We start from the raw sequence: 20858 nt of genomic DNA, 5'->3' as shown, positions 1-20858 counted from the left end.
TTTAACTATTTAACTTTTTAGTGCTTTTTTCCTCGCCATTATGGTAAGATATTCTAGTCCATTTATATTTATATATCTCATCTGACCAATCCTTCGAAACAGTCCTATATCCAGATACCCTGGACATATCTTAGTGGGAATTATTACTTAGGAATCATCATGTCAGACCTGGCTAGGCATGCTCACTGATGTGTTTTGATTTCATTTGTTTTAAGCCCTTGCAGCTCCCAGAGTTAGGAAGAACATGTAATCTTTTTAAAGCAAACTTAAAAAATTATGTATTTATTTGTTTTATGTGTATGGGTGCTTTGACTGCATGTATGTGTGCACCACATGCCTGCCTGGTAACCCTCAGAGGTCAGAAGAGGACATCAGATTTCCTGAAACTGAAATTATGAACAGTTGTGCACTGTCATGTGGATGCTGGCAAATGAACCCGGTCCTTTGCAAATACAAGGGCTTTTAAGTGCCATCTTTCCGGCCCTCAAGCACATATCATTTTAAAAGTTGTTTTGTGCAGAGTCCTCCAGTTCCATGCTCACTTAGTCATGTTCTTCCTTGTCTTGCTCCCATTCTGTGGTGGTATTGTGTTCCCCAAAATATTGTGCACCCTAATAAACTTATCTGGGGTCAGAGAATGGAACAGCCACAATATTAAACATAGAGCATAGGCAGTGGTAGCACACGCCATTAATCCTAGCATTCCAGAGGCAGAAATCCCTCTGGATCTCTGTGAGTTCAAGGCCACATTGGAAACAGCCAGGCATGGTGACTCACGCCTTTAATCCCAAAAGTGAGCCTTTAATCCCAGGGAGTGATGTCAGAAGGCAGAAAGCTATATAAGGCATGAGCACCGGAAACTAGAAGCATTTTGGCTGGTTAATCTTTCAGGCTTTCAAGTAGCACAGTTCAGCTGAGATTCATTTGGATGAGGACTCAGAGGCTTCCAGTCTGAGGAAACAGGATCAGCTGAGGAATTGGCAAGGTGAGGTAGCTGTGGCTTGTTCTGCTTCTCTGATCTTCCAGCATTCACCCCAATAACTGTCCTCAGGTTTGATTTTATTAATAAAACCTAAGATTCCTGCTACACCATTCCATAGCGGCCTGCCCCTGCTTCTGTTCCCATTCAACATCATGCATTGTCTTTTTCTAGCCCTGCCCTCTTCATTCATGTAAGGGGTGATCCATCCTGATTACTATGCAAAGGAAACCCACAAAGAATCCAAGATGTACCAAAGTGGGTGGAGTCAGTGTTGGGTCCAAACCCCATTTCTGTTTGTGCTCTCATTCCTCTTTCAAGGAGTGTGATTCATTTGAAATACCATGCAGCTCACTTCCTTCTGTTTGTACTTAGTTTATTTGTCTTATTATTGGTGGATTTCATTTTGTATCCTAATGTGCTTTAGCATGCATCCAAAAGTTAAACAGAAGGACTCGGAGTAGTACCACTCCTTACCATCCCTTTTTGCTGCCAACTGCACGTGGGTCGCTGATTCTTTTGTTCTCTAGTTTATACTTCCTGTGTTTCCTTTTGAAGAAATGAGCAAATTTTATTTATTTATTTATTTATTTATTTATTTATTTATTTATTTATAGTTATGATTTTATTTTTGAGATTTTCATACAGGTATATAATGAAATATGATTATATCTACCCCTCTATTTCTAACTCCCCTCATATTTCTCACCACCATGTGCCTCTCCCAATTTCACATTTTCTTCTTTTCTTTTGATAACTCACCGAGTCAAGTTAGTGCTGCTCAGATGTACACGGGTGAGCGGCTATCTATTAGAGCGTGGAAAACCTACCAGTGGGAATGCCCTCGTAAAAGAATGACTCTCCCGCCCCAGCCACCATCAATTGCTGGTCGCTCCCCAGTAAGGGGTGTGATGAACTTACCTGTGTTTTTTCATCTTTCTCATACTAAAGGTGACTTTTGAGACTTTTCTTTGTTCAGTTGAAATGTTATTTTTTTAGTCACTCTCTATGTTTATACAGACTATACTCTTCTTTCTTATAGCTGCTGTGTGATATTTCACCATGTAGTTGTGCTTTAGCATCTCCCACTGTGGATATCAGAGAGAAGAAGAGAGAGAGAGGGAGGGAGAGACAGAGACAGAGAGACAGAGAGAGAGCTTCTCTTTTACAGCTGTATGATGTTGTGATATTCCATCATGTGAATGCCCTTCTCTTTATTCCACTCACTCATGTGTCGCTTAGGTAGTTTTTATAATGTCCAAGGATAGATATTGTGTAAAGAGCACCCTTACACGTGTATATTTTGTACTGTTGAAGGTACAGTTCCAAGTCAAATTTCTAGAAGTAGAACTGAGAGTGGGAACAGAACCAGCTTTGTCAGAGAGCACAAAATTCCCTTTCATGATGACGCATCCTCTTTTACCCCCCCTCCCGCTACAGTGAAGAGAAATCCCCACTCCCATCATTCTCTGAGGCAGAGTATAGCATCCGTATGGTGAGCTTTCACCAAGCTAAGGGGGGCAAAGTGAATGATATTTGAGTGCAGTTTTAATTTTCACATCTCATTTTATGAATTTCAATTTGTGTTATTCTTCGGGGTGAAGTTGAAGTCTTCTCTTACTTAAAAGCTGCTCTGGTATAATATTTGTAGATTGTGTGTGTTTTGTTCATTTTGTTCCAGAGGCTGTTTTATTTTCTTTATCCTTGGTGTTTCAAAGCTCTTTACAACTTGGAGGTATTAATCCTTTATCTGGGATACACAAATATTTGACACTTGCTTTTTAATTAGTTTGTTATTCTGCTTATTGCACTTGTCCTTTTTTCTTCCACTTTTGTCTGAAGTTTTCTAAATTATCTCAAATGTGTATTTTTCTTGTATATCTCACCCGGAGCCTTTGAAATATTACTCTCTTAAAGTCCTTGTCAGATTGTCTCATGATAATGATTTTATATTTGGCGTAACTCATGTTTCCAGCCTGCACTCTTTGGAATTTTGGTGTGCTGGCTCATTTGGACAGGGAAGGTTGTATTTGATTTTCCTTTACTTTTTCTCCGATTCACCCATCTCTCCATATCATTTTGTGTTTGCCCCCAACTCGCCCAGCATTCTCAAGCACTGCCTGTCTTTTTGTTACTATTCTTTGGCCTGCATGAAATGGGGAGGGAGCCTCACTTCATCCCTGTCTGGTGACTCTAACACTGAGGTCTCTTCTCCCATCTTGCAGAGAAGACTTTGAGCCCAGGGACCTGAAAGAGGCCCCTTCCCAAGGCTCCCTCCTCTTCGACCTGCTTGCTGCTCTTGCTTCTCTTACACAGAGAAGATCCCCATGTGTGTGAGCCCAGCTTCATCTTACTGAATTCTCCTTTTGTGGTTTCTCTGTCACTTCTCCGTGTTTGGTGCAAAGATACTGTCCCAGTTTACCTAGCCATCTTAACTATTCCTTTGTGCTTCAAAAGAAGGCTTGGTGGGACCAGACAGAAGCTAGAGCGATGGTGGTTCCCTCCATTCAATACATGGAGTGGGCATGATTTCCTTATTCATAGTCCTATGAGGCAGGGAGAGTGTTACCCATTTCCTGTGTGTGACAGTGAAGGCACAAAGCAGCTGAGCAAGCTCTCCAGCAATCAGGAGAGGTAGGGTGGAGTTTAAAAGCCAGTGGTAGCCATCTTTGAGCCATGAGATGTGGGGTGGGGCTTAAAAGCAAGTGGTGACTTCCCTTGATTGCTGGGCTCAGCAGGATGGTTCCTCCCCTCTGGACCTGGAATGCCCCCAGCTTTGGCCTGGGTGTGGAGTGGAGGGTGGAGGGGGACTTAGCTTCTCCTTCCTTTGAGCAGCTTGGTATATCTGAAGGTTAATTTCGATTATCAGTTTGGTTGGATTAAGCATCTGGATCATCACTGAGGCTCACCTAAGGGTGTCTCTGTGAGAATATGTCCAGAGAGGTCTCACTGGGGAGGATGCCAACATCACTTGAGCTGGTGGCCTAGAATGGATAAAAAGGGGTAAAGGAGGAAGCCAGCTGAGTACTGCCATGTTCCTTCCCCCATTTCCCGATCTACCAAGATGTGAGCAGACTGGAGCTGTCTCCACTGTAGGAGACCTACTAGAATGGACTATATACTTTGTATCGTGGACCACAATAACAATTTCTTCCTTTAAGTTGCTTTTGTACATAGGGATTGGGGTGCACATGAATGCTTGCTCGTGTCCCTGTGGAGAACAGAGGGCACCCTTAGGTGTCATCTTCAGGAACTGTTTACCTTGTTTCATGAGACAAGGTCTCTTACTGGGGACCTGGAGCCTGCTGAGTAGGCTAATGTGCCCTCCTGGGATTGAACGCAGATTCTTGTGCTCATAGGAGAAGCAGGCATTTTGGGCATAGGAAAGAGAAAGATAATGAGTATGGTGTCCTACGGTTCGTGTGAGGGAAGAGCTTAGATGGAGCTGGGCACTTTGGTGTATGCTCCTTAATGTATAGTTGAGAACAACCCTAGAAAATATGTCCTGTTACATTCATCTGAGGAGCAGGAGCCAGATGCTCCTGTAGGATTCCTCCCAATTAGCAGACTGAGGGCTGACAATTCCCTGCCATCTAACATCATAGCCCTGTGCTTTTCCTGTATCCCAAGGCTCTTTCTCTGCCAGATTGTTGCCATCTCTCTGGAGGGTGTTGAGATGCTCAGAGGAAGAGAGCCTTGAAAACAGTTCCTTGAGATGCAAAGCGCAAGGCTGGCGTGAGGAAGCAGCTTCTGACAGATTCTCCTGAGGTGGGGGAGACTTGGAAAGAATGATGCAGGCACAGTGATTATATACCAGCTCTCACAGAGGCTCCTGTCATTTCTTGGTTCAACAGTGCCGTGTCTTCCCAAGTCAGCACCAGCCACGTGCACCCAGCATCAGGCTAGACTGGTCAGAGCTGTCTCTCTCTGGGCTCCAATAGGGAGGCATGGCCTTGGAGCCCAGAGATGTCTGCCTTGTCCCTTCATCACACTTTATGTTACCTTCTGATCTACAGTCACGTCAGGTGTTCATTACCATGTTAGCTTTTCATTGCCGCCATCGTAGCACAAAAGCAGGAATTCTATTCCTCTATTTTGGAACCCTGTCACCTCCTTGAACAGCTTGCCCATCATTAGATTCAGAAGGTAATAGAATAGATGAAATAAGATGAGAGACAGCTGGATCCAGTCCTGCTTCCATTATGTAAAATACACGTGGCATCTGACAAGTTACACATTTACCTTATCTGGAAGGTGGACCCTCCAGTCCCGCTCTACAGAACTGTTAGAGCTGCTCAGAACAGGGCCACTGGTTTCTGGGAAATGGGAGTATGCCATACCACCCTTGCTGTCTTGAAAGTGTAGAAACACTCTCACTCCCAATGTCTACCTTATCTCCGGGTGGGAGCTACAGTCCACTGGATGCAGCACCCATACCCGAACCCTTTGTTACTAGCCTGGTGCATGATAAATAGGTATATTCTGCAGAAAGTGTCACCATCGAAGTTGTCAAGTGTTCAGAGTTAACCTTGTAGAAACAGCTCTGTCAGTACCAGCCTTTTAATTAAATACTTATGTATACTTTCTGAAGTTCATTAAGTGATCCTGCTGGGTGACAGGAGCTGCATCTTGATATCAGACAAAGCTAGGTTGCTTTTGATAATAGATAATTATGAAATGAGGTGGCATTACAGAAGCTGTGGGATGATATGGGCACTGGGCCTGGCAGAGCTGATCCCCACAGCATCCCCTGTGCCCATGGCCCACCTCCTGGGCCCCAGAAGAGCACTTCCTGGTCTCTGTGTTGGCTTCCAGCTTGAGATTCCTAAAGTTATGTTTTTTTGGTTTTTTGTTTTTTTTTTTTTTTTGGTTTTTCGAGACAGGGTTTCTCTGTATAGCTTTGCGCTTTTCCTGGAACTCACTTGGAAGCCCAGGCTGGCCTCGAACTCACAGAGATCTGCCTGCCTCTGCCTCCTGAGTGCTGGGATTAAAGGCGTGTGCCACCACCGCCCGGCAAAGTTATGGTTTTGATGAAGGGTCTGAGCCATGTTGCTTCTCAGTCTTTTGGCTGGGGTCCAATGGAAGTCTGATATCATCCAGACATGGACTTGGAGTTCTGGGTGCTGAGGAACAGGTCCTGGATGCTTTGGGGCATGGCCTGTATTACATTAGATTAGGCAGGATTCTAAGCCTGCCTTGCTGTCCTCAGAGAGTCAAGATTCAGTGCCAATATTGCCAGAAAATTTTAGTTTGCTGAGCTGGGCTGTGATGATTTATTATTTTGAATTGCATGTATATGTGTATGTCTGTATGTGAGTATGTGCATGTTGAGTGCAGGTGCTCATGGAGCCCAAAAGAAGGCACCAGATCCCCTGAAGCTAGAGTTACAGGCAGCTGTGAGCAGCCTGACACAGGAGGTGACAGCTGACTCTGGGTCTTCTACAAAGTTTATGTTCTTAACTGTTGAGCCATCTCTCCAGACTAACATGGACTCTTTAAAATAAGCCCCACTTTTAATAATAGTTTTAGAGTTACAAGAAAATTGGAACACTAACTCAGACAGTCCTTACATGCCCACGTAGTTTCACCAATTCACATCTTGCTACCTTAGTATGGTAGAACTAAAGCCCATACTTTACTCAGGTTTCCTTCATTTTTACGAGTGGCATTCCAGAGTCTCATCAACGATACTCTGTTTAGTCATCATGTGTCTCTTGGCTGTGGCAGCCTCACAGACTTTCTTTTTAGTGACCTTCTGAGGTGAGAGGGGGCAAGATGCTCTCCTGGGATTTGTCTAATGGTTTTTTCATGGAAAACCATTACACTGGGGTTGTAAGTTTTTGGAGGTAGACCCCAGAGGACAGGTACTCATCTTATCATACCATAGCAAAGGGCCATACTGTGGGTTCGATATACCCTGCTGATGGTGACTATCCAAGGCTTATTGTTGGGATTATCCATTGTATGGTTACAACTCCCTTCTCTTTGCCATACTGCTTCTGCCTCACAAAAGAAGTCACCGTGCATATCTCACATCTAAGAAATAAAGTTATATTCCATGTCCTTGAGGTTGGAGTATTTTTAAATGTTGTTTTCTGAAATAAAATGAGATCATTTCCTCCCTTCCTTTTCTACCTCTGGCCCCTTCTAGCTACCCTCTCTCAAACCCTTCCCATGCTCCCCCCACTCTCAAGTTGATAGCCTATTTTTCTTTTATTATATTTATTGCACGCGCGCGCGCGCGCACGTGCGCACACACACACACACACACACACACACACACACACACACACGACTTGCAGAGTCTGTTTTTGTTTGTGTGTATGTGGTTTCAAGGATGACCACTCTGCATTGGACAGCCAGTAAGAGGGCTCATCCCTGGGAAAGGCTAATTCCTCTGCCAGCAGTCAATAGTTGCCTGTAGTTCTTTGTCTAGAGATGGAAACTCCATGAACATTTCCCCTCTCATGCTAACATGTCTATTGATATTGCCATTGTTCCTGTCTTGTTTATGCAGCTATTTCTAGGAGATGCTGTTTTACAGAGGCTTCCTTATACTCCAGCTCCTTCTTACAATCTTTCTTTCCCCTCTTCTGAGATGTTCCTTGAACCATAGATGCAAAAGCTATGATGTAGGTGTAATCATTGGAATAGGGTTCCCCATAATCCATTGATATCTCCATTGTATCCTCTTTGTTTTTCTGTGATGGTCTCAATTTTCTATAAAGAGGGGCTTCTTTGATGAGGGTGGTAGCTTCCCTTACCTGTGGGTATAAGGATGTGGAGGTTTGAATGAAAGTGGTGCCCATGGACTCTTGGGAGTGGCATTATTGGAGGTGTGACCTTGTTGAGGAATTGTGACACAGGGAATGGGCTGTGAGGTTTCAGAAGCTGAAGCCAGGCCCAGGGTCATTCTCTCTTCCTGCTGTCTGGTGATCTGGATGCAGAACTGTCAGGTACCCCTCTAGCACCATGTCTACCTGCCTGCTGCCATACTTCCCACCATGCTGATAATGAACTAAACCTCTGAAGTGTAAGCCAACCCCAATGAAATGTTTCCTTATAAGAGTTGCCGTGGTCATGGTTTCTTCTACAGCAATAGAAACCATAACTAAGACAAAGGATAAGATGTAGAATGTAGTAAGGAATTATGGTGGTCTTGCAAAGTGATAGTAAGGCCCATGGCAGACTATTTTTATAGGCTTTATTTTTTAATTGTGTGTGTAGGTATGTGTACATGAATGCAATGCTCATGAATGCCAGCAGAGGGTGTTAGATCCCATGGAACGGGAGTTACAGGCAGTGGAGAGCCACCCTGTGGGTGCTGGGAACTTGGTCTTCTGCAAGAGCAGCTATTGCTCTTAACCACTGAGCCACCTCTACAGCTCTGGTAGGTTGGAGCATTTGTACTAAATATTTGGAATTATACATGGGAGGTATTTCTGTTCTACTTTTATCTATTCCTTCTGTCATTTATCTACACCCATATCTACTCATAGACAGTTTTTTTTTTTATTGTTACAACCCAAAACTATTTGTTGCTCATTTTGTTGCAGCTTTGGTCATGGGAGATTTCTATTTGATTCATGTATCCTCTAGACAAGTCCCGTCATGGTTGGGGTCCTGTTTTATGTGATCACTTCATCCTATTCTGGCCCTGTAAGCTTACCTGGGTGATTCTGGCTGCAGTGCTGGAGTCATCCCCAGAGTTCTTGGAAATCAAGATTTGGGCTTTAGGGGTGCTCCCTGCAGTTAGGACGCCATTAATTCCTGCTTTCCTCAGTCAGTGAAAGAAACACAGCTTACACACATTTACACTTACCCATGTGTGCAGCCTAAGAGCAGACTCTTCTGTAGTCAGTATCAGTGTTTGCTGGTGATGTCTTCAAATCTGAGCTGTCACCCTTGGGGCATGCTAGTCTGTAAATTCCCTCTCTTACCCCTCCCACCTGCCACCTCATTGCCAAGTCACTCAGTTCTGGTTGTGTGTGTACAGCAGCTGCAGAATTTCCGGGATTTCCCTGGGTAGGAACCAGCTGTTTCTGAGGGTATGTGTAGCCCGTGTGCTCTTCCTTCCTTCAGTTTTCAGGTTCCTCACATTTCCGAGGTTGCTGGGATCTCTTCCACCTTCAGGGAGGCGATTTCTTCCATATTTAACACCTTTAGGTCCCCTCTGACATTCTGCATTTCATCCTGAGATCCCAGGACCTCGTAATGAGGCTCCTAATTTTGCATATTTAAGCGCCTCTGTGCTGTGAAGTTCTTTTGGTTTGCACAAGTGCTTAATGTCTTCTTTCCTCCTGCACTGTAGTGCCACACAGTTACTTGAAAGCTAGTCTCGGCTTCTTCACCTTTGCCACCTTCCCCCTCTTTGGGTTCCCTGGCAACCGCTGATCTTTTTACTGCTGTTATCACTTCCTCTTCTCTAGAATGTCACTTAATTGGAATCATATAATACACCAGTCTCCCACAGTTGCTTCTTCCACTAAGTGACATGCCTTTAAACTCCCCTCGTGTGGCTCAGTAGCTGGTTAGTTTCACTTATAAACGTGACTCAGCCTAGAATTACCCATAAAGAAATCTTCAGTCAGGGTATTGTCCAGCTCAGATTGCTTCATGTCTGTTGGGGATTCTCTTGATTGTTAATGGACGGAGGGAGACCCAGTCCACTGTGGGCAGCACCATTCCCTGGGTTGGGACCCCAAACTGTGTAAGAGTAGAAAGACAAGCCAACAAGGACCCCTGCATTTATTGTCTTGCTGCTCTTGACTGTGGACATGATAAGTTCCTGCCCTGACTTCCCCATAATAATGGACTACATCCTGGAACTGTAAGCCAACTAAACCCTTTCTCCTCTAAGTTGCTTTTGGTCAGGGTTATTTGTCATAGCAACAGAAGTCAAATGAGAGCAGCAGCTAATTTATCTTTATCACTGGATAATATTCCATCCTGTGGATGTGTCACTTTGTTGATCCATTCGCCCATGAAAGGACATAGTGGTTGCTTCTGGGGGCGTTTGAGAAAAAAGCCACAGTGTTTTGTTCTTTTTGTATTATTTGCAGCTGTAAGATTTCCAGATAGACTTGGTTCATAAATACCTAGAGATGGCGAATCTTTATATGCTATGTTTAGCTTTTTAAGAAAAGACGATAGATGAGGGAGATGCTCTCCAGGGTCCTCTCCTTATTGAGGAGCTATTGATGGATGCTAAGGAGCTATTGGCAGGTGCTAACTGCCAGGAGAGGGAGAATATGCTCCTCCCCTCCTCTCCTCTCCTCTCCTCTCCTCTCCTCTCCTCTCCTCTCCTCTCCTCTTCTCTCCCCTCCCCTCCCTTCCCCTCCTATCTTCTCTTTCTCCTCCTCTTCCTCCCTCCCTCAACTCTCTCTTTTGTATCACAGTGAGATTTTAATAGAAACTTGAGGAAGAGAGCATAGATGGGAGCTCTTTCTGAATTACCACATTGAAGCTGCTCATCAAATCTATGTAAACAAATGGTAACAAAACAATTCCATTACAGCAAAATCATCCCCTAGATAGCTAAATATTTAACAAGTCCAACTCAAGATGTCAGTAGACACTAAAGACAGTTAGGATTCAGGATGCTCTTAGTAGATGTCTGTAGAGGCTCCGGTGTTTGTCCTGGTAGAGGCAGGAGGAAGGACTTCTGGAGATTGATGTGTCTAGGTTTTTTCTTTTTTTAAGCCATTAAAGAAATGTAGAAAGTTTCTCTTTGCTTCTTCTCAATTCAGATCAGGATAAAACCTTGGCATTGTCTCAGGGGGGCATATGGTGGGTAACTTCTGTAGTGTTTTTCCTGTGACAGTTAATTCTTTCATGATCTTATTATTCCTTTGAACACATCAGGACATAGCATACTATCTTCTATTCCTGGGCATGATGGGAAAATACAGGGTTGTAACAGATAGAGTGAAACCATCCTCTAGGGAAAGTCTAGGACCCAGGTCTAATCCCTGTGAAACTTCAGGTGAACCAAGCCTGTCATGTCTGCAGAGGTCAGTCTGCTACCACCTGATACCAGAGACCTGTAACAAAAAGCGCTCCCCTGAAATAGGAAGGGGACAGCAGTTCACAGCCCCAGGCTAAAGGACTCTTGCAGTAATTCTTCCCCAGGATGCCTGAGCTGAAGTTACAACTTCAATATTAGTTTCCTCTCTCATACACCTGTTGTTGCTCTCTTTAGACCTTGGTCCCTTGTTCATTGCCTTGCATTGCCTGGAACCCGGCTTGACCTCATGTGATGTGTTATGAATAGCATATTTGTCAAGGGCACACATGTCTCTTGAGGCTCAAATACACCTCTGTTTTCTTGTTGTCCACACAGCATCCCCACAGAGTGTTCCAGGACACATTATTAATAGGAGGCAGGCTGGCCAGCAGGGGAGGGGTTGTTCCCTTATGACTAGGTTTTTTGAGGGTTTGCTTAGCTCGCAGTTGGCATAAAGAGGACTGGATATTTATTGTATCCCGTTGAAGAAATGTTTGAATTTGTTAGATGTCCTGTGACAGGCTCCTTTATAGTTGGGACCAGTGTTAAAATCGCATTTCCCTCATCATATTCCCTGTTAAGGTAATTCTTAGTGTAGTGTGTGCAGCCTGCCATTTTTTCAGCCTCACCAGTGAGAACACAAAGGCAGCAGAGATGAGGGTGTCTTCAGGTCACCATGGAATCCTTTTCTTTTGAGGGTGTGGCTGTTGGTAGGTGTCCTGTGCTCTAGTGGGTGGATGTACACTCTGGCAGTACTGAGTGGACTCAGTGGGCATTTAAAAACCACAGGGAAGGAGAAAGTGGTAGGGAATATAAGTGAGCAATTAGAGGGGAGGGGAGGAGAGTGGGAGCCTATCAAAACACATTGTGTGCAGGCACAAGACTCTCAAACAATAAGAAAGCAAAAATAACCTTAAACGTGAGAAAAGTTGGGAGGGGGAGTGTGACAGGGTCGTGGGAGGAGATGGAGGGGTATAATGGGTGATGGATATGACTATATTTCATTGCATCTCTGTATGGCATTCTCAAGCATAAAGATGTTTGAGTAAAATGAAGAGATTTGTTTAGAGGAGAAAGAAGGGGCAAGCCCAAACCTTTTACAGTGGTTTTACAAAGCTGTGTGTGGCCATCAACAGTGAGCGTGGCCGTGTACACTGTCTTCACCAGCCATCCCCCAGTCTCGTCACTGCCTTGTACGTTAATGGATCCACCCCGTATGCCTGGCATCTCCAGGACTTTCCCTCTGCAGTGAAAAGGCATGCTTTGGCTCTTTAGATCTCCTGCCCACTTTTAAGTCGGGTTGTTTGTTTTCTTACTGCAGCTCTGTGTATTTTGAATACAAAAAGAATCTTTCAGATAAATAGTTGGCAAACTGTTTTCATGCAGAGTGTAGCTTGTCTCCCAATTCTCTCAAGGATGCCCTCCAGGGAACACAGATTTCTAATTTTTATAATGTTCAGCTTGCCCATTTTTTTTTATACCATGGAACTTGATTTTTTTTTTTTTTTTGATGCTGAATATAGAAATTTACTGTCAATCCCAGGGTCCCTAGAGCTTTATCTGGTTGCCTTTTAGACATATTGCCATTTAGTATTTAGGTCTGTCATCAATTCTGAGAGAAATTGCATGTGCCTCTGTGTGTGTGTGTGTGTGTGTGTGTGTGTGTGTGTGTGTGTGTGTGTGTGAAAGATGTCTTAGTTTGGTCTCTTGCTGTAATAAACACCATGACTGGAACTCTGAGAAAAGAGGGTTTATATTTCTTACTGGTTACAGCCTGCTGTTGAGGGATATCAGGGCAGGAAAATGAAGCACAAACTCTTGAGGACTACCGCTTACTGGCTTACCTAGCTAGCTTTTTTATGCAGCCAAGTTCCATAGTTCCATCTGCCTAAGGATGGTACTGCCCACAGTGGACTGGGACTCCCACATCAGTTATCAACCAGGAAAATGTCTTACAGACTTGGCCACAGTCTGTCCTGGGCAATTCTTCAGTTGAGGTTCCCTCTTCCTAGGTAACTATAGCTGTACATCAAGTTGACAGCTAGTCATGACAGACGTGATTGATATGTCCAGGCTCACTTTTTTTTCCTTCTGCCAATGGACTTCTGTTTGTTTCAGTAGCACTTTTTGGAAAAGTATGTCCTTTTCCCCACTGAACTGTCCTGACAATGTGTATGTGAGCCTCTATTTATGTGTTCTCTGTTGTGACTCATTGGTCTATGTCTGCACATTGGATCACTGTAGCTTTTTATTAAGGTTTGAGTCTGGGAGAGAACCAACTCTTCTCATCTTGAAGTGTTGTTTTTGTATGTTATATATCTTTTCCTTCCAAAACACAAGTTCAGAATTAGTTTGACACTGGGCACAAAATGCTTTCTGGGATTTTGCCTGGGATTACATTGAACTCATAGATCCATTGGCAAGAGTTGACATCTTACTTATGTTAAGTGGTCTGATACATGAACACGGCATACTTCTTGTATTAGTTACTTTTTGTCCCTGAGATGAAACTCCATGACCAAAGCCTACTTACAGAGAGAAGAGTTTATCTGGGATTAGGGTTCCAGAGAGAGGAGTTAGTAAGGAAGGCGTGGCAACAGGCACTGGAGCAGGCAGCTGCCTGATCACATGTCATCATTACAAGAGGCTGGGATAGTCAACTCAAAGTGGTATGAGGTTATACACCCTCCAAGCCCACCCTGAGTGGTCCTCCAGCAAGGTCCCATCTCCTAACAGTTCCACCTGCCCTAACAGCGCCACCAACTGGGGACCAAGTGTTCAAACACATGAGTCTATGGAGGATGTGTCTCACTGAAGCCACAATACTTCTCCATTTCAGTTAGAAATGCTTCAACATCTTTCATCAGTGTTTCGCTGTTTTCTATATATAGATCCCATAACATATTTTATTAGAACTATATATAGTTCGTATTTTGGGTACTGGTTTTTAAATGTCAAATTCCATTTGTTCATTATTGGTACCTTGGACAGTAACTAACAGGTGTATTAATCTTGTATCTTGCAACCTTGCTGAATTTGCTCATTAATTCCAGGAATGGTTGATTTTTTTTTTTTGGCCTTCAGTTCTTTGGTGACTTCTATGTAAACAACCCTTCCATCTGTATATAGTCATTTTTTCCTCTTCCCTCTCTCTTTTTCATGATTTATTTATTTTTATTTTATGTACATTGGCATTTTACCTGCTTGTATGTCTGTGTGAGGGTGTCAGATCCCTTGGAACTGGAGATACAGACAGTTGTGAACTGCTGTGTGGTTGCTGGGAATTGAACCTGGGCCCTCTGGACGAGCAGTCAGTACTCTTAACTGCTGAGCCATCTCTCCAGCTCCTCTGTTCCCTCTCAATGTCTATAATTTGTATTGCCTTTTCTTGTCTTCATACACTAGCTAGGTCTTCTAGGATCAAGTTGAGCAGGAAAAAGAGTACCCTTTAGTGACATTGGGTGTTATGAGGGAGAAGTCCAGTTAGGACTTCCCAATTAGGGATGATGTAAGTGGAAGATGTTTTGTTGATGTTCCCCTTCAAAGGGAACATGCAGCCCTCTGTGAGATTTTGTGAGACTGTTCTTATGTGTTGATGGGTGTGATTTTTCATCTTTACATTCCATGTGTGGTTGACTACACCAGTTGATTTTCATATATTGAACCAGCTCCCCACACCTGTTCAGAGCATAGAATTCTCTCTGTATTGTAGGAAGTGACTAGCTAGTATTTCATCAAATCCTTTATTTGTATATTTTTTTTGACAGGGTCTCACTATGAAGTCCTGGCTGGTCTGGAACTCACAGATACTGCTCTGTCTCCCAAGTGCTGGGATTAAAGGCATGTGCCACCATGCCTGCCCATTGTTAAAGACTTTTGTATCCACATTAATGCAGTGTGACCAGAGCTGTAAACTGAAGTAAATACTTCCCTCCACAAATTGCTTTGGTCATGGTATCCTTATTAAAGCAATGGAAAGAAATTTTTTTTAAAAAAAAAATGTCTCTTTAGTGAAGGTACTCTATGGTCATTTGTGAATAGTAATATATAAGATACAAAAATGAATCATTTGGGAGAGGGGATGTGGGAACATGAGGTCCCTGCTTGTTTGGGCCTCACCATCAGAAGTTAAGCTTTGGGCACTCAAAGCCCTACTTCTAGCTTTCACATTGAGTGGGATAATGCACCTATAGTTTTGGAGCATTATGCTTATTAGCACATGGTGCAGGTTGGTACTGGTTGGATCCAGGCCAGGCAGTGGCTAGCAGTGCTGTTAGTAAGGATTCTCTGTCAGCCACGTATGTTCACCAATGGACAGGACTGCCTCCCCAGGGGTCAGTGGGTTCTTGGTTGTTAAGGATCCTAATATAAGCAGACTGCTCACTGACAGACGTGTTCCACAATGGGATCAGTCCCTCACACCAGTTCTTTGCTAAAAGCCCCCAGATTATTTTCTGCATTTGAAGATGTCATTTATGTCCCGGACTGTTTACTCTCCCAGGGCAGAGCACAAGGGACCCCGGGCACTCTGGGCTTTTCCACTGCAAACCCAGGCTTTCTCTCGTTGAGTCATGTGGCAGTACAATGGAAGCCAGTTTCTCACTTAGCTTTTCTGGTTTTGGAAGGCCCTGCTCTGACCAATGGAGGCCTGAACCTGCACAGTCCCGTGAAGAGGAAGCTGGAGACAGAGAAGGACTACGTCTTTGACAAGAGGCTCAGGTACAGCGTCCGCCAGAATGAAAGCAACTGTCGGTTTCGTGACATCGTGGTGCGGAAGGAAGAGGGCTTCACACACATTCTTCTCTCCAGCCAGACTTCAGATAACAATGCGCTGACGCCCGAGGTAAAGAGCTTCTGGGCCTCCTTCGCCTGGCCTTGGAACACCCTCTACTCACTTGTCCATAATATCTACGGGAGCATGGGGAGTTGACAACACATCTGGGGTTGGGCACTCTCTTGAGCAGTGGTTCTCAGCCTTCTTATGCTGCGACCCTTTAATACAGTTCCTCGTGTTGTGGTGACCCCCAACCGTAAGATTATTTCCATTGCTATTTCATAACTTGGCTACTGTTATGAATCATAATGTAGATATGTGTTTTCAGGTGGTCTTAGGCAACCCCTGTGAAAGGGTCATTCAGCCCCCAAAGGGGTCTCAACCCATGGGTCGAGAACTGCTGCTCTAGAGGAACTGCTCATCCAGGCTGGCCTTGGTGGGATTGTCTGGTATTCCCTGGTGCATCTTCATGGGCAACCTCAGGAATGCCCATGAAGTGGTGGTGGTGGTGGTGGGGTGTCATATCCTTGAACTTGTGACCATGTGGCTTATAGGATTTATGTAGATAATGGCTTTTATCGGGATGTGGGTGTGACAGCCCAGAATGATTGGCAGATTGTGAGAGTAGAGCTGGCAGGTACCTTTGGGGTTTATGAGGCAGGTGGTTGCTGTTGCCCTTCCTCTAAGCGTGGAATTTTGGGGGACTGTCCTCACCTACCTTTAGCAGAAGCACCCAAGGGTTCTCTGTAGGATGTAGAGTGTGGGCTCCTCCATGGGCAACTCCTCATATGCACATACACCTGGAACCCATGTTATTTTAAGCTCATTATGACACATCCACATGAGACCGATTCTTCCTACATTTTTTCTACTTCACTACCTTTTAAAAGCTTTTAAAAAGGCACATCATTTCCTTTCCATAAATTGAATCAATGACACCTCTTAGTTCATTCTGCCTCTAAGGAACAACTTTGTGTGGTAATGGGTGCTCACTCATCCTGGATGCCACACTGTGCTCCACCGATTTGAGTTACCCGGGGGCTCTACCTCCTGAGCCATGGGCTTGGTTTATGATGGCCTGCATTCCTGATCCGCCTCCGTCAGTTCTAAGAATGAGTTATGGATCCACTGGTTTCAGTGGCTTGACGAGTCAGGTGAGCTGGCGCCCTGGGTACAGGTAGTCCCTAAAGAAAGATCCCACTGAATCCAAGAGGAGGGGTTGGAGGAGGAATGTATATTTGGGAGTCTAGCAACCTGGGTTCTAATCCCACCCCAACTTCTGTTGCCGTTTCTGTTACCAGGGGAAATGACCCTGCCTGTGCACCACCTGTTTACAGAAAAGGCACTGAGTCTTGCTTGTGAGATTAGAGACAGCACATGCAGGTACTCAGGAGAGTCTGGTGCCCAGGGCTGGCCTAGGCAGGATCTTGCTGTTACTAAGATGAAACCAAGGCTGCTCAGAGTCCCCAGCAGGCCCACCTTACTTGTTAGTGAACAGACTGGGAGGGACGCTTTCACGGTGACAATTGAATTTCTTCTCATAGCTGTCCATGTGTCATTGGCTGGGTTGACAGTACAAGCGAGAAGTCCATTCATGGCTAGATGCACTGACTCAATGCTGAGATCAGAAGGTGTGTTGTGATTTTTTCTTGTCAGCGCAGGAGTGGGAACCAGGCCCTCTGGACAAACAAGGCTTCACAATTCAAAGCTTGTCCACTTTCCTGCTCAGAGAGGGGTCCAGTGCCTGCCCTCAGCCTCTCATTCTTCCAGTGCTCATGGTCTCAGCCAGTACCACCACCAGCATCCACAGTGTTTGAGGCCCCCTTTCTGTTGCCGTGACAAAATACTTAAACCCAAAACAATGTAGTCGAAGAAAAGGGTTTATTTCATCTTATACTTCTGGATCCGTCATTGAGAAAAATCAGGGCTGGAACTCAAGGCAGGAGCCTGAAAGCAGAAACCATGGGATAATGCTGCTTTCTGACTTGCTTTCTGGCTCATGTTTGGCTAGCTTTCTTACACAACCCAGAACCACTTACCTTAGGAATGGTGCTACCCACAGTGGGCTATGTCCTCCTACATCATGATGGTTCCCCCACCAGACATGACCACAGCTGATTTAGGCAATTCATCAATTGAGCCTTCTCCTCTCAGATGACTCTATGCTGGGTCAGGTTGACAGCTAAAGCTAACAGGGACACACAGGAACAGGCTAGCCATGCAGGTGTGTCTACCATGCGCTCTTTGTCACACCTGGCCATGCAGACTATTCTCAAAGCCTGTCTCCGTTCATTTTTTTTTCTGCTGGGCATCTGTCTCTCTCACATTGAGTTCTTCTAGTTTATCTATAAGTTTTTCTTTCTGAATAACACTTTTCCTCTGTTTGAAGTCCATGCCTTTATATTTATATTCTTTGAGAGTCTTAGAGTGATAAACTCTCCTGGGCTGAAAATACCCAATTTTTACCATTGCCTTTGAGTGGCCAGTCAGATTGGTGAAGGATTTGTCCTATAGATGTTTCTCTCGGCACACTGAACACTATATTCCATTACCTCCCTCTAGTGATTGCTAGTCTTCTTTAGAACTATCCTCTGGCCAAAGGTTCACCTTTGAGTTAAGCTTTCTTTTACCTCTGGATACTTAAAGATTTATCTTTGCTCTATATTGGCTTTCGTGATGTTCAAAATTCAGGCATGTATTAAGCAGACTTAAACCATTTCCCCAAGATGCTCCTGTTCTCATCCCAGAACCTAAGACGACGTTAAGTTGCATGCCTGGGCATTAAGGTTTCCGAAGGAATGAAGGTTGATCCTCAGCTGACTTTGAGATGAAGAGATTATTTTGGAAGGGAAGGTCTCTGTGGTCTCAGTGTCAATCACAGGGTTCTTAGTACAGAAGAGGAAGACAGAAGAATTAGTGTCAGAGAGAGACAGAGTGAGCATCAAGTAGAGTTGGCTGGCCATTGCTGGCTTGGAAGATGGAGAGTGAGGCCAGGAGCTAGAGAACATGCTGGAAATGTGTTCTCCCTTGTGGTGTCCAGGTTGGAATGCAGTCCACCTACATACATTCTCAGCCTCAGACATGGCTCTGCCTGTTTACCTTGATACCTAAAGGCTTATACTTGTTACCTTCTTATTTGTGTTTTCTGTCTGTTTCTCTGATCTGGGCTCATGGAGACTTCTTCAGATCTTCCAGTTTGCTTATTCTCTCTCCAGCTCTGTTTAGTCTGATGTTAATCTTGGCAGTGATTCATGACTTTGCTGTCCATATGATATGTTTCCTTCCCTTAAATCTTTCATTTAATTCTCTGTTAGTCGTTATTGTTTACCCCTCCCCCCATTTGGCTGTTTTAAACTGTTAGAGTCTCTTAGATCAACATTACTTAAAGTTGTTGTGTCCTTCCCATTTATGTGTCAGTTCATATTTCTCAAATGCTTTGTCATTTTCTTGTGAGCTCATTTGCAGTGGGGATTATTGCCTGTGAAGTTCTCATGTGGCTTAGGCTTCAGTCTCTCTCAAAAGCACTTCTGTGTTCATTTTTATGAAATGACTCAGGGATATCACTAGCTTGTATCTAATTTCCATATCAATCAATTCATTAATTTTTAAAAGATATTGCTTTTTATTTTCACACACACACATACACACACACACACACTCACATGTCTAGGTGTGGTTTTGTACACATGAGTGCAATATTCTCAGAAGCTGTACTCCTGGAGCTGGATTTTAAGCAGTTGTGAGCCACCTGACATGGCCCCAGGAACCCAACTTGGGTCCTTTGCAAGAACAGTATGTGCTCTTAACCACTGAGCTACTCTACAGCTCACTCCCTGCCTTTAATTTGAAGATTTCTCTTTCATGTGGTATTCTACCTCAGAACTTTGTGTTGGGGTTTTAAGTTCTCATGGGAGATTTTACCTACAGAAAAAGTTCAAGCAGCTTGTTCTGACTGTGATGTGGAGGACAGAGGCTGAAGAAAGGGCTAGACTAGTTAGTTTTAGATGACAAGTTTCCTGACAAGTTTCAAGCCTACATTTTGCATCCTGGCCACACTGCTGTGGGTCATCCTGAATGGCCAGACTCACAAGAGAAATTGTGTAGGCAGCATGGTCAGTACTCTCAACAGGGCTGTGACCGGAACGAGTCAGAGTGTGGAGTCGTCCACACGTGTGGTTTCATCCAGCGCCAGCCTTTGAGGTCCTGTATGCTGCTTCTGCTTCTGTGCCCAGAGTGTGTGGCAGGCCAGCAGCTGTAGCCCCTGGTTCTTTAATGACCTCAGTAGCCTGGGAAAAGAGAGGGGCTGTTTTCTCCTGTACGCTGAGCAGCTCCCTCGCCGCCCCTCAGCCAAACAACTGTTTCACAGGAGGTTTAGATATCAGAGCCACCATGCTTCCAGAGGCAGCCTCACCTTCAGTGAGGCTTCTAAGCATGGAAACACAGTCGTTTTCTTTTAAGGTCGGAGGGGAAAGCTGTGAGAGTTACCAACTTGCAGTGGGCTACTTTTGAATGACTATACCAGGCACTGTGGTAGTCTCAAGAATACAGCAGGGGTCTAAGAAAGACAACATTCTGATCATTATTCAAACGATGGTCTCGCTGGGGAAAGCAAGGGAAATTTCCCCTGTGGTGGAATGAAGGGAATAACAGATGTTCTTAATCCAGAATTTACTATCCCTCCCGGGCTGTGAACTTCCAGGTGACCTGTCATTTATTCCTTACCTGGAAAGAATTCTAGATGTTAAGACCCGCAAATCCCCAGTCTCGTGGATAATGCATGGCAGACCATGAGCTTGGTCATGTTGCAGTACTAAAGCTTGCTAAGCATGGCTACCTATGACCCCTGCAAGGGTCTAGGGAGAAAATTTTAACTGAACCATCTAGAGGCTTAGGTAGCTCACCAAAGCTGTACACAGGGCAAGTTCCCCACACTCTGTAAGGACTTCAACCAGCAAATCCCAGAAGTGGGTCTGCAGAGGTTCATAGAAACTGACCAAATCCATGCCAGGCTCCCAGGTCTGGACTAGTGACCTATGACCTCCAAGTTCATCCTTCTGCTTGCACTGGGGGTGGTGCTGGAAGGCTTTGGCTCGGTAGTA

At 44.5% G+C, this 20858-nt stretch overlaps 1 protein-coding gene across 1 annotated transcript in view; it reads left to right on the top strand.

Annotated features, from left to right (window-relative positions):
• Cdyl2 (chromodomain Y like 2) overlaps positions 1-20858 on the top strand; it is a 198720-nt gene that overhangs the window by 156323 nt on the left and 21539 nt on the right. Inside the window, exon 3 of the mRNA XM_028875701.2 lies at positions 15611-15828. Within this exon, the coding sequence (XP_028731534.1) occupies positions 15611-15828 (218 nt within the window). The remainder of the gene's footprint in view (positions 1-15610; positions 15829-20858) is intronic.

This window comes from Peromyscus leucopus, chromosome 5 (genome assembly GCF_004664715.2).
Source record: "Peromyscus leucopus breed LL Stock chromosome 5, UCI_PerLeu_2.1, whole genome shotgun sequence".
Lineage (NCBI taxonomy): Eukaryota > Metazoa > Chordata > Mammalia > Rodentia > Cricetidae > Peromyscus > Peromyscus leucopus.
This window is presented reverse-complemented; position numbering and strand designations above follow the sequence as displayed.